General features: G+C 50.7%; 1 protein-coding gene across 3 annotated transcripts in view; it reads left to right on the forward strand.

Moving 5' to 3' along the window:
* SLC35F3 (solute carrier family 35 member F3) overlaps positions 1-13,508 on the forward strand; it is a 405,051-nt gene that overhangs the window by 294,382 nt on the left and 97,161 nt on the right. For all 3 annotated transcript variants that reach the window (XM_058696177.1, XM_058696176.1, XM_058696178.1), the window contains one exon: positions 8,132-8,456. In XM_058696177.1, coding sequence (XP_058552160.1) covers positions 8,132-8,456 — 325 coding nt within the window. The remainder of the gene's footprint in view (positions 1-8,131; positions 8,457-13,508) is intronic.

Genomic DNA, 13,508 nt, shown 5'->3' on the forward strand with positions numbered 1-13,508 from the left:
AGGGTCTCTTCCAGGCTTGTAGAGGGCCGCCCCTTCCCTACGTCCTCACGTGGCCTTTCTTCCATGTGCACCCAGGGAGGCAGAGAGAGAGTGAGCTCTCTGTCATCTCTTCTTACAAGGCCACACTCTGTCAGACCAGAGCCCCATCCCTATGACCTCATTTGACCTTAAATACTTGATTAAAGGCACCGTCTCCAAACACAGGCACGCTGGGGGTGAAGGCTTCAATGCATGAATTTGGTGGGGAAGACACAGAAGTTCATGACAAACTGCTCCAGGATGGTGAGTCCTGGCCCAGAGTCCCATACCCAGTGAGGCTCTTCCAAGGGTCTCTCTTCCAGAAACCTGAAGCCCATCTCCAGCGATCTGCAGTTCTGACTGGGGTGTGGGGCACCATGACCCTAATCCACTTTCGTAGGGGAGAATTAGGGTGCTCTCTGTTCCTGTCGATGTTTGGGAGTCAGAAGCTTGGAAGGGCATCTCAGCCCCTAACTAACCTGTGACCTTGGAGAGCAACTGTCAGATCCTCAGCCGTCCGATCTGCAAAACAATAGTCATACTGACTGCCAACATTATGACAGGTTAAAAAAAATATATATGTATAAAATCCTCTCACAGAGAGTAAGGCGTGTATACAAGTGACATATACCTGTCACTTATCCCTTTTCCTGCCTGTGCCCCCACCTCTTCCTTTCTCAGGGTCAGCATCCAACTTTAATCATCTGTGGATTCTATTCTTTCCTTGTGACCAGTGCTAGCCAGGAGCACATATGAATAATGCGAGTATTTTCCGACCCCAAATCCAGGAGTCCAAGCATGGTCTGGCAGGTACGGGTGGGCATAACGGGTCAGGGTATGTGAAGTGGGCATTGCTTTGGGACATCCAGCCTCTTCTTCCCTCTTCAAGCCACTACTTACACACACACACACACACACACACCATCATGCATAAACTCACTGCGCAAGTATTGAAAGAGTATATCAGGTAAGCAAAACCTGAAGTGAATTTTTGGGAGATGAATTACACTTGCACATGGCCGTAAACAAAAACTTCCTTCTGAGCTCCTCAGTTTTATAAAAGCTACTTAGTTGGGTGGCCTGGCTCCGAACCGGTGTATGCATCGGTGGCCAGTCAATGGGCAATTTCTCATCAGGCACTCTCCCCTGGGCAGTCCAGGACACAAAAACGATAGAGTAGGTTCTGGTTCCCAGAGCACCTCTCAGTCGTGCCCTGTTTGGATGGAGCTGGAGGCACAGAACCTCGTAAGATGCGGGCACGTAAGCACTGCCCCTTGGTGCTGCAAAGACGGTGTCAGTGAATGTTAGTTGGATAAGCAGCCTAAAAACATAACTAGTCCACCCGAGAGAAAGGAAAACATACAAGTAGCACAGAGACTTTTATGTGAGCGTTCACAGCAGTGTTATTCACAATAGCTGAAACCTGGGAGCGATGCACCTGTCCGTCAGCTGATGAATGGAGAAACACAATGTAGAATATCCATAGAATGGAATGCCACCCGGCCATAAAAGGGAATGAGCCGACGTCACGTGCTACAACATGGACGAACCCCAAAGACGTGATGGTCAATGAAAGAAGTCAGATGCAGAAATCTCCGTATTTATATGAAATACCCAGAATAGGCAGATTGGTAGATGGCAGCTTTGTGGTTGTCTGGGGTTGGGGTGGACAAGGATGGCTGACTGAAAGTGGGCATCAGGACTCATTTTGAGGTGATGGAAATGTTCTACGACTGGATGGTGGTGATGGTTTCACAATTCTGTAAATGTAATAAAAACCGTGCATTGTACTCCTAAAGCAAGTTAACTTTATGGTTACGAAATTTATGCCTCCAGAAAGCTATGAAAAATAATTTTGTAAGTCTCATTGATGGAGATGTGGTTGAGGGCTACCTCCTCCCAGTAGAGACCGGGTATTGCCTTTGCTTCTGGGAGGCTGGGACCATGCCAGCCAGTAGGTCTTTGATCCCGGCTCTGGGACCATGCCAGCCAGTGGGTCTTTGGTCTCAGCTCTGGGTCCTTTACCCCTAAGACATGATTTGGGCACTTACTAAGTGCAAACTTCCTGGATGCTTTTTCATAGAGTCACCAAAAGTCTACTTGCTCTCAGGCGACCTCAGAAAGAAAGTTAGTGTTCTCTTGGAAATTTGGAGGAGCTATTTGATGGGAACGTTAAGTTAAGAGTGAATGCTTTTCCAGTTTTTCCTCCTTTCTCATGATAGAAATGGGCTTTCACTAAATAAACGCAAAAAGCCCCCGATGCATCACTTTCGCAGGGGAAAGCAGCGGACAGCTCCCGAGGCTTGCCCTGGCCTGAGAATGAGTGGCTAAAACAGACCTCCAGCTCACCCATTATGAGCTAGAGTTTCCTTGTCCTGAGCAGACTCTGTCTCTGGGAGCTGCTGCTTCTTGACCCAAGACGGTGAATGCATTCTAAGTGCCAGTAGGAGACCAGCAGTGCGTGTGATGTTGCAGGTGGTAGGACTGAAGCATGGTTTCAGTAAATCGCCTGACTCCGGGACAGAGCTCCGGATGGAAGTTCATGCACCGGTGTGGTTACGTCTCACCGCGTCGTGAAGTACACGTTGTGCATAAGAGAACACTCCTCCGACTCGGGGAAGAGCCCTCCTGTCCCCCAGCGCTTCTGAGTGAATCACGTGGCATAACCAATAGGGAGATGCTTGCGTCCACAATTCCAGCGTGTGGCGGTACAACCAGGGGGCCAGGGCGTATGGTCCACTTTGCCCGCAGAACTGTTGAGGCTAAAGTGTTGAGGTTAGGATGGAAGGCACAAGATCGTAGAGAGAAGGGTAGTTAGTTAGTGGTTGGCGGGAGGGGGTGTTGGAAGAGCGAAGGTGACATAAATAGCATTCCTCGTCGTACAACAATGGTCAGAGGAGCCGAGACAGGAAACAGCGTGAGGCTAATTCCGCACTGATTTCTTTGAGACAGTCCGCACTTCCTGTCTCAGCTGTTCTACTAAAGGAGTGAAATCAAAGGCAGAGGAGTCACTTGACTTGCAATTTAGGATGGGAGGGAAAGTCAGCAAGAGTTGCCTGCGCTTGAAGACTTGAGAGGTTTTTGAGAAGGGATGCTGCACCCCTTGTTGTAATTCCTTCTCTCTGAAGTCTGAGCATAAATCAGTGCATTTAAAATGACCCTGAGTTGGGGCGCCTGGGTGGCGCAGTCGGTTAAGCGTCCGACTTCAGCCAGGTCACGATCTCGCGGTCCGTGAGTTCGAGCCCCGCGTCAGGCTCTGGGCTGATGGCTCGGAGCCTGGAGCCTGTTTCCGATTCTGCGTCTCCCTCTCTCTCTGCCCCTCCCCCGTTCATGCTCTGTCTCTCTCTGTACCAAAAATTAAAAAAAAAAAAAAAAAAAAAAAAAAAAAAGTTGAAAAAAAAAAATGACCCTGAGAATGGTACCTGACATGGGGTACGTTTGCTGCCTTTCAAATAGCAGAGAACCAGGGGCGCCTGGGTGGCTCAGTCGGTTAAGCATCTGACTTTGGCTCAGGTCATGATCTCGCGGTTTGTGAGTTCGAGCCCCATGTCGGGCTCTGAGCTGTCAGCACAGAGCGTGGAGCCTGCTTCGGATTCTGTGTCTCCCCTGCTCATGCTGTCTGTCTGTTTTCTCTCAAAAGTAAATAAACATAAAGAATTAAAAAAAATAGTGGAGAACCAATGCACCTGAAAACCAAATTTATTATATCACTCTCTATTTACTCCTTAACTAATTCTGTCTATTGGTTATAGATGCTGGGGTATGAACTTCCTAAATAAAGAACGACTAACACCTGAATTTTCTCCCATCCTTTCAGCCACCCTGGCCGAGTGTCTGACCAAGGCAAGAACACTGTATGTTAACTAACTTGAATTAAAAAAAAAATTGGGTATCAAGGTGGGGCAAGGTGGCAATGGATTTCAGACCCCACCGCCTTCCTCACTGCCCCTCAGCACGCCCTGTGTATTCCTGACCCTGAACTTTGCACCACTTTCTACTCAGGGCCTGTCTTTCATCCAGGCCAGCCTTCTGCATCATCTGGTTCTTTCCACCGGTATCACGGCCCATGCTGGTCGTGCTCTGTTCACAATTTCCATTACAGTCAAAAGCCCTCTGTTTCACACATGATTGTTCTGTAGTTCTTTCACAGGTCTGTTTTGTCACTCCCAGGCAGACTGTAAGTTCCTGAAGAACAGTTAACCATGCTTTATATTTATTTCATTGACTGCCTGGAGCTCTTGGCACGGGGCAGATGCTTCATGGCTGCTCCCGAGTCAGCTGAGATATTCCTATGATACATCATACTGAATGTCGCCCTTTGAAACTTATGAAGTCCATGCTGTTATGTATTCAGTTAAATGAATACTAGAAGAAATACAGTATGATCCCAGTTTTGCTGTGTGTGTGTGTGTGTGTGTGTGTGTGTGTGTGTGTGTGTGACAAAGACACTAAAGACCAGGGAGAATGTGGCAAAATCTCCATGGTATTATCTCTGGGTACTAAAATTAGTCTGTAGTCCTTATTATGTATGCTATTCAGCAATTTTGTAAACTACTTGTAAAGAAAACTTTTAGTTTATGGGAGATAGATCTAGTATTACGAATGAATGAGGCAATGCAATCGATAAGTAATTATTATTATCATAAGAAGCTCAGTACAGTGAAATGGAAAGTTGGCAATGAATTTGGCTTGGATGCCTACGATTCCTTGTGGGTCTGTTCCAGTGTTTCCCAAAGTGTGTTCCAAGGGACACCATTCCTACCACAGGTGTAACGTTTAAATAATATAGGAAACACACATTCTGTAGCTGTGGAAATTCATAATGCCCATCAGCCCTGAATACTCCTTAAGCAAAGCAACCTGGTTCTGATCTATCTACCTAGTATTCTCCGGACTTTTCTGATCACGGAATCCTTTTTTTCTTATAACGCCTATTAATGTTGGGAAACATTGTTCTATCTTATTTTTAAAGAAGAGCCTAGATTGCAGTTTTGAATGTCTTTATTTTGCTTGTCTATTTTTTTAAGATTTTTTATTTTAATTAATCTCTACACCTAACGTGGGGCTCAAACTCACAACCCTGAGATCAAGAGTCACACGCTCTACCAGTTTGTGTATTCTTAATATTCCCTTGGTTAAATGATCCAAAAGGCTTACAAAATTAAGAGTATAACTTCTCATGGGGCGGCGCCTGGGTGGCTCAGTTGGTTAAGTGTCCGACTTCGGTTCAGGTCATGATCTCACTGTTCGTGGGTTCCAGGCCTGCGTCTGGCTCTGTGCTGACAGTTCAGAGCCTGAAGCCTTGTTCCGATTCTGTGTCTCCCTCTCTCTCCTCCCCCTTGCCCATCTCGAGCTCTTTCTCTCTGTCTGTCTCTCTCAAAAGTAAATAAACATTTAAAAAATCTTTATAAAAAAGAGTATAACTTCTTGATTCCAAATCTATGCGAGTATTTTAACACAGCGTTACATGATTTGGTGACTTTCTCTTTCATCGGAACAGCACACAGCATCTGTCATCGCTTAATTCTTTAAGGTGTTTATTTTTAATGTTTATTTGTTTTTGAGAGATGGAGAGCAAGTGGGGGAGGGACACAGAGAGAAGGAGACAGAGGATCCGAAGCAGGCTCTGCACTGACAGCAGAGAGCCCGATGTGGGGCTCGAACTCACGAACCATGAGATCATGACCTGAGCCGAAGTCAGACGCTCAACCGACTGAGCCACCCGTGCCCCTAATTCTTTAAGTTTTAAAACTGTATTTGGCACAGAGAAGGGCTAAACGAAAAAACAAAAAACAAAAAGCCGCAAGCCTGAATTTACTCAGCCTCCTCCAGAGTCCGTCTTTAGTAGGAAGTTAGTCGTGTGAAACTGCATTTGATTTGTCCGTGGACTTTTTCTTTCATCTCCATAGTTGTCTTTTCCATGAGTTTTTGACACTGGTAATGGTGGTTGAGAAATCACCCCCAACACTGCTTGGAAATTATCCCCATTAATGAAGGCTTGCAGGGTCAGTCCCGCATGCCCGGCAATCAGTGTATATAAATTGAAATATGCGTGCATCTATCTGAAATTAAATTTCCCTTAAGTTGCGGGAATCCGCTGGGAACAAAGTCAAGCCATCCTGGTGGGAGGACATAACCCAACAGGATGCGAACCTGCTGCCCTCCAGCCCATGACAGAGACCCGCCACTTGCCGGAAGCTGAGAGGGTGATTGAGCATTTGATTTTCCAGAGGCCTTCTCATTATCATATACACTCGCATGAAAAGTAAGAGGAAGAAAGAAATTAAACACTAATAAAGCAGGCAAGGAAGCACACTATAAATGGTGTCGAGCAGGATTTGAGCTAGCAAAGGACGTGATGGCTCACGTGAGTAGGCACGTAAGGCCTGGTAGAACCTTTGGCTAAAACAGATACAGCCGGGGGCTGACAGTTGGGTCAGGATTTTTGCCTCGTGCATTTACTGTTTTAGAGAGCATCATACACGAAGCTCAATTGACCGTCATGAAAGCCATTTATTTTATTTATTTATTTTTTTTTAAATTTTTTTTTTCAACATTTTTTATTTATTTATTTATTTTTTGGGGACAGAGAGAGACAGAGCATGAACGGGGGAGGGGCAGAGAGAGAGGGAGACACAGAATCCGAAACAGGCTCCAGGCTCCGAGCCATCAGCCCAGAGCCTGACGCGGGGCTCGAACTCACGGACCGCGAGATCGTGACCTGGCTGAAGTCGGACGCTTAACCGACTGCGCCACCCAGGCGCCCCGTCATGAAAGCCATTTAAATCACTACTGTGTTTAAACAGAAAATATAGAGTATGTTTGGCCCCAGGAGATTTTGCACTGACTCCTGCACCCCTGTAATAGACACGGCCTTTGAGCACTGGGCACCCCCGTCCAGCCAAGTGCCGGGCTGACCGTCTGAAAGGCAAGTGCGCCGGAAATTTGCATCTGTCCATGGTTACACCCTACGCACCGTTACAGCTCTGTCTGCATTTCCAGCTGACCGGCTTGCACACAATCGTGAATGAAAACCAAACGGTGGAAAATAACGTCTTTCTACCTCCTCTTGGTCTGTGGGAACGACTCTGCCCCAGGGCCAGGCTTCGGGCTGCAGGCTGGCTCCCAGAAGTCACGTGGCTTAGAACGGGGTGTCTGAGGCCTTCCACAGCCTCCACTGCCAGAGGCTGTGGTTTTTAAGTAACGCTTCGCAGTGGGACTGAAGGCCGTCGGCAGGAAGACAAAGCAAATAGAGAAGAGGGGGACCGTCTATTTTTGCCCTCCACGCAGAGTAAGATGTGCATCTTGGCATTCGTGCGTCGAACGGGCAGAAGGAGCTGGTGCCCGTGGACTGGGAGCTTTCAGAGGTCAGGGCCTGTGCCCTTCTCAGGCATGCATCCCCGGACCCGGCATGCCCGGCGCCCCGGAGCACAGCAGGATGGGTGAGCCGACACAGACCAGGGTGAAAATGTTTCCGCCTCTCCATGCGTGCTGGAGATGTGTTTCCCAAACACTGGTGTGCACGCAAACCACCTGTTGAGAGGCAGATTCTTTTGTATATGTATAAATATATCACGTATCGTCAAGTTGCCTAACATACAGTGTATACAGTGTGCTCTTGGTTTGGGGGGTAGATTTCCGTGGTTCATCGCTTCCATACAACACCCAGTGCTCCTCCCCACAGGTGCCCTCCTCAACGCCCATCACCTGTTTACCCCCCTCCCCCGCCGCCCATCAACCCTCAGTTTGTCCTCTGTATTCAAGACTCCCTTATGCTTTGTGGAAAGGCAGATTCCGATTCGGGGCTTCTGGAGTGGGGCCTGAGACTCTCCCATTTCCAACAAGCTGGGGGTGAGCGCTAATGGCTCCTAGCCCACGGACCACGCTTCGGGGGTCGGGATCCTGGAGGATCACTAAACCAGCGAAAACGTCTTCTGTTTAAGTTTTGTTCCAGAAGGCTGCCACGGCCCCTCATCCCCTCCCTGGGGCGGCTGGCCTTGACAATGGCAAGTGGGGTCGGGGGCCTTCCCGCTCCCGCTCGCCCCCGGGTTTCGGGGGCGGCGAGGTGAAGGCGTGGAGGCCCCCAGGTAACCAACCCCTTCTCTTCCTCCAGGGGAGGAGCGCCCCCGGGACTCCCCGGGCCCGGCGGAGGCCCAGGCGCCGGCTGGGGCGGAGGCCGGCGGGAGGACGAGCCACCGCTGCTGGAGATGCTCCCGGGCGCAGCTCAAGAAGATCTTCTGGGGCGTGGCGGTCGTGCTGTGCGTGTGCTCCTCCTGGGCGGGCTCCACGCAGCTCGCCAAGCTGACCTTCAGGAAGTTCGACGCCCCCTTCACCCTGACGTGGTTTGCCACCAACTGGAACTTTTTGTTCTTCCCGTTGTACTACGTGGGGCACGTCTGCAAGTCCGCAGAGAAGCAGTCTGTGAAGCAGAGATACAGGTAGGCACTTCCGTGGGGGCAGGCCCCGCGCTCTGGGCCGCTCTGTTGAGTGCTGGCGCTGCGTCGGGCCGGGGGAAGCAGCGGTCGGAGGTCACGGTGTCACCTGCTGTCTTAGTGGGGCGAGGATCAGAATCCTCTCCCCTTGGGGTGGTGAGCACCTGCTTCCTGTGTCTTCAGCCCGAAGAAGTGCTTTATGTGAAACAAAAGGCAGCATCTTTCAGAGACAGCCTGTGGTAGGTCCCCAGAAAGGGGACAACTGGGACAGCTCCGTCGTTCTATCGCCCCTCCTCAAAGACTTGATCTTCATCCTCTCTCCGACCCAGGACAGCTCCTTCTTTGTGGTGTGATTGCCTGGGCCTCGAGAGGGTGGCTCTCAAAATCAAAGCAGCGTCTAGACCTTGTTGACCCTACTTTGCCACGTGGAGTCCATTGGTGTGACCTTCCTTTCCCGAAGAAGCCAGAAACCCTGACAAACTCTGTACCTCTGTATACAGCGGGGTGCCCCCAGCCTTCCTTAGAAGTCACGTTGTCGGTGTTGACCCTGAGTCCTCATCCTATGCCAGTCGTGGGATCTCATGGTTGCCCTGATCGGAGGCCTTCCTGCTGGCCCAAATCTGATCTACTCAGGGAAAAAAACAAAAAGAGGCAAGAACACTGGCCAAGGTGACCAGGTGGGCCCTGGGAACTTATCTTTTTGTCAGCCCTCGTGGTGGGGGGAAAATTTGAAAGTTGAAGGGTCTCCTCCCCACTGCCTTCTTTCCCACCTCACCCCCACCCCGCCAAACACATGCCCCACGAAACCACCGCGCCCCTCGTACCATCTGCTCCGAGCTCCGCCCCTGTTTTCAAGCTGCCATTAGACATCACAAGGTAACGAAAAACATCACGGGCCCGAGGAGCAACGAGTTTGGGGAACGGAGGTCTAGACTCAGATCAGAACCTTCCTGCGGGAATCTGTCATTATGTCGCTGTCAGTTACAGGCGGACGCGTGAGGCGCCCTACCTTTTACAGTTCCGAGAGACAGAATTTGGACTGGAAGACCAAATTGGAAGTTGGACCACTGATTTCCAGAGGAAGGGGCTCCAATGGAGCATAGACGGAGTCATAAGGCTAGCTTCACACGTCCCCTGAGTGGCAAGGAATCCGAGCAAATTCAGTAGACAAGGCCCCTAGGAGCAAGGAGCCTGAAGCCTGGAACTGGGGCCCAGACCTGGGGCATTCTCAGCATTGAATTAAACCAGCGGCTCACGGGCCAGCCAGACATTGCTAAAGAGGGACTTCATGCGCCTCTCCTGAAGAGCAGCCAGACTCAGACTGAAACAGATAGGTCTAGAAACTTCCTGAGGGCCCAAGATTGGCCCCAAGGCAAGAGAAAAATAACGGTCTGCTTTTGGTCGCAGACAAGAACAGACACTCGGTAAATGATGTATTTAACAGTCACGTGGCTCTACGCAGAGTTTGTGATGGAGCGTTTGCCTTCCGTGAAACTGACTAGAATAGGAAGCCCCTTTCCCTTAGCAAAGAGCTAGAGGTGAGCTTATGCCCCCTTTCTTGGGAGAGAATCACTGGCGGAGAAGATGTGTTTCTCCCTGCTCCCTTCACCTGCGTGCGCTTAACAGGGCCTCCCCTGAGGACAGTGGTGGCTGCTGCTTTACACACATGTCCTCACGTGACCGCCACTCGCCTCGGGACAAGACGGGCACGGCTGGCTACTCCGAGCAGGCCTTGAGCCATGTAACCGACTGCTGAGAACAAGCACAGAAAAAAACCAAGCTCAGGGCAGGGTAAAAAGGCCAGGTGGGAAGCATGAAGATTGTTTGCCACCTAAGTGGATTAGCTAAACACAGACATCAGTCAACACCGACTGCAGAATTGTCTTTCTGCGGAACGTGTCTGGAGAATCAGGACTTCCTGCAGAATCACGAAAAGGTTGTGGAGGCAGAGCGATCCGGACAGCAGTAAGGAGCAGGGTCCGTAATCACAACATACATGGTCAGCGAAGCCACCTAAAACCTTGCCCAGTCTCTACAGTAAAGCTTAGGTCCGCCTCTTTAAAAAAATCTTTCTAACCATCTTTTTAAAAATCAGCTCTAAGCAGAACGGCCCATTTGCTAACCAGTTGAGTGGGTAGCTTGGTCAAGCCACGCACACCACTGAAGGGGCAAGGAAAGATTCTTTGTCAATAAAAGGGAGAGAAAAAATTTTAGCCTCACAGGCTTCGCTTAGGAGATCATGACTCTGTCACAACTCAAATTGGGGGTTCTCTAAACAGACTTTGGGATTCCCAGAACTCAGGGAAGACTGAACTCACATCTCCCCTCTTTGTGCTTTTATCAGAATTAGCGCCAGAGAGGGAAGGATCTAGAGTCAGCGGAAGAGATGTGTCTCTGGCTAAAAGTGCTTCGGCAGGAAGCTGGGGAAAAGAGGACAAAGGTGGACACCTTTTCCGCAGAGAGGGGAACAGTTAAGCCAGCTCTTCTTGTGGCTATCAAGCAGTCTGATGGAAGTTTCTTTTCCCCAAGCCCTCCCCACCCGAGCTGTGTTCCCATTGTGAAGCCAGAAAAGTCAGCCAAAGTGGAAAGGAGGGCATACGTTGCCTAGTGCACAGCCCCTGCAACCCAACATGTCCACCTGGGATCTTGCTGGACGGCACATGCTAACTGGGTAGTTCTGGGTGGATCTGAGTTTCTGCTTTCCTAACAAGCTTCCAGGAGATGCTGGTGCTGCTGGCCAAGGGCTGTGCCTTGACTGAAAAGGCCCAGGAGTTGTGAGTCTTAGCTAGAGGGTTTTAAATGCCGCTAATCTGACCAGATGTAGGAACCAGGCTTCACCATCCCACGTGGAACCGATGAGTGACTCACTTCCGGCCCCGGGGCTGTTTGAGCTCAGGTCCTGTGCCACTTTCGAGAGAGGAGAGGCTCCATGGGCAATCATTTAAGCTGTGGGAGCCTCACATGCTCACTTGTAAATGGGAGGTGATGACACGTGCACCGTCTTGCACACGACATTGTTGTGCGATCAAATGAGGCACCATCCATGCAAGCGCCCTGTAAACTGTGAAATGCTGTTAAACTGTGAGCAACTGTCGCTGTACCCTGCTGTCCTCTGTGGGTTATGTGCTAGGATGGAGCCCATGCTTGGTGCATCAGCCGCCTTGTGATGACCGATTTTAATGACGGGGGCGGGTCTTGGGGGAAGTGCTAACCCTGCGGCGTCATGCAGGTGTTATGCCTGGAGAAGTCAACTCTGGGTGCTGCTGGCGGCACGGGGCATCCTAGAGCTGACCCGGGCTTCTCATGATTGGGCACTGTTGTTAGGAAGTAAGGGCACAGATGCGAAAACCCCCCAGCCCAGCTGAACTGGGTTTCCAGTCTCTGGTTCCCTGCTTCTTGCTGACGGCAGGCCATGGGGATGTGCCAAGACAGTAGTGGTGCCTGGGACCCAGGCTGGGCTCCGGCCATGGAGATGTGTGTGGGCGCCGCAGAAACCGCAGTCACAACGGGAAGGGGGCGGTCCTGTGAGTCTCCTACACAGCTGGGCACCCGAGGAAGAGGCCGCATCAGGTCCATGCCCCAGAGAGGGATGACTTTCTAGATCAGGAGGACAGCTTCTCAGATCCCAGGGCTCACCACAGGGAGCGGAAATCAGCCAGAGCAGATCTGGGGCTCCTGCACTCTTGTCAGAAAGTCTGCCAGGAATTTCTTCCAGTAGTGACTTCTTTTCATAAGCAAATGCTAGAACCTTCTGCTATCATGCAGCTGCCAAAAAAAGTGAACGATACAGTGGTGACAGATGTTTCCCTCTGCCTTTTGTAGCTTCCGGCTTCTGGAAGCTAGCCAACGGATTCTCTTTTAGAAACAGCGAGAAACATTCTGAGCCAAGAAAGGGGAAAGGGCAGTTTGGATACCTTTCATCTTAAATCTTATCAGGGCCCAGTGGGTATGGAGGTAACGGTCTTAATGCAGGAACCGTGTGTGTGTGTGTGTGTGTGTGTGTGTGTGTGTGTGGTCTCATGCAGCTGTAACATTCAAGGTCAAAGGAGCAAATTGGGGCAATTGCGAGCCAGAGGCTTGTTCATTCTGAAAATGGCATTGCACGTCTTCTCCGGGCGGGGCACTAGGGACATGATGATAAATGGTCCCTGTCCTCAGAGAGCACCTGGTGTGGGAGTCAGATAGGCAAGCAAGGTGTGGGGGTGTGCAGGGGAGCCCAGGAGAGAGGCCAAGAAGGGCGTGGGTCCTCAGCAGGATGGGAAGGTTTCTTAGCGGAGATGACCGAGGGACAAGCTCTTTAAAGCCAAAGCACCCTGGGCTGGCAGAGTAGCACAGGGAAACACAGAGGGAACACAGAGAGCATGGCATGCGAGGGGCTCTGACTTGGCTGTGGGAGGTAAGCTAGGCGGGAGCAGCCCCTGGCGATCCTCCCACACCTCCCACACCTCCCACAGAGGTTGAATTCTCGTGTGGATACTAAGGGGGAGCCATGGAAGGATTCTAGGTAGAACAGAGAAGCCATCAGACTGGATCTAGAAATACTACCACCACCATCAGACTGGATCTAGAAGTACCACCGCCGCCATCAGGCTGGATCTAGAAATACCACCACCACCATCAGACTGGATCTGGAAACACTACCATCGCCATCAGGCTGGATCTGGAAACACCACCACTGCCGCCATCAGGCTGGATCTAGAAGTACCACCGCCGCCATCAGGCTGGATCTAGAAGTACCACCGCCGCCATCAGGCTGGATCTAGAAACACCACCGCCACCATCAGGCTGGATCTAGAAATACCACCACCACCATCAGACTGGATCTGGAAACACCACCATCGCCATCAGGCTGGATCTAGAAGTACCACCACCGCCATCCGGCTGGATCTGGAAACACCACCACCGCCATCAGGCTGGATCTAGAAATACCACCACCACCATCAGACTGGATCTGGAAACACCACCACCGCCATCAGGCTGGATCTAGAAGTACCACTGCCGCCATCAGGCTGGATCTAGAAATACCACTGCCGCCATCAGACTGGATCTGGAAACACC

Source organism: Neofelis nebulosa, chromosome 13 (assembly GCF_028018385.1).
Source record: "Neofelis nebulosa isolate mNeoNeb1 chromosome 13, mNeoNeb1.pri, whole genome shotgun sequence".
Taxonomy (NCBI): domain Eukaryota; kingdom Metazoa; phylum Chordata; class Mammalia; order Carnivora; family Felidae; genus Neofelis; species Neofelis nebulosa.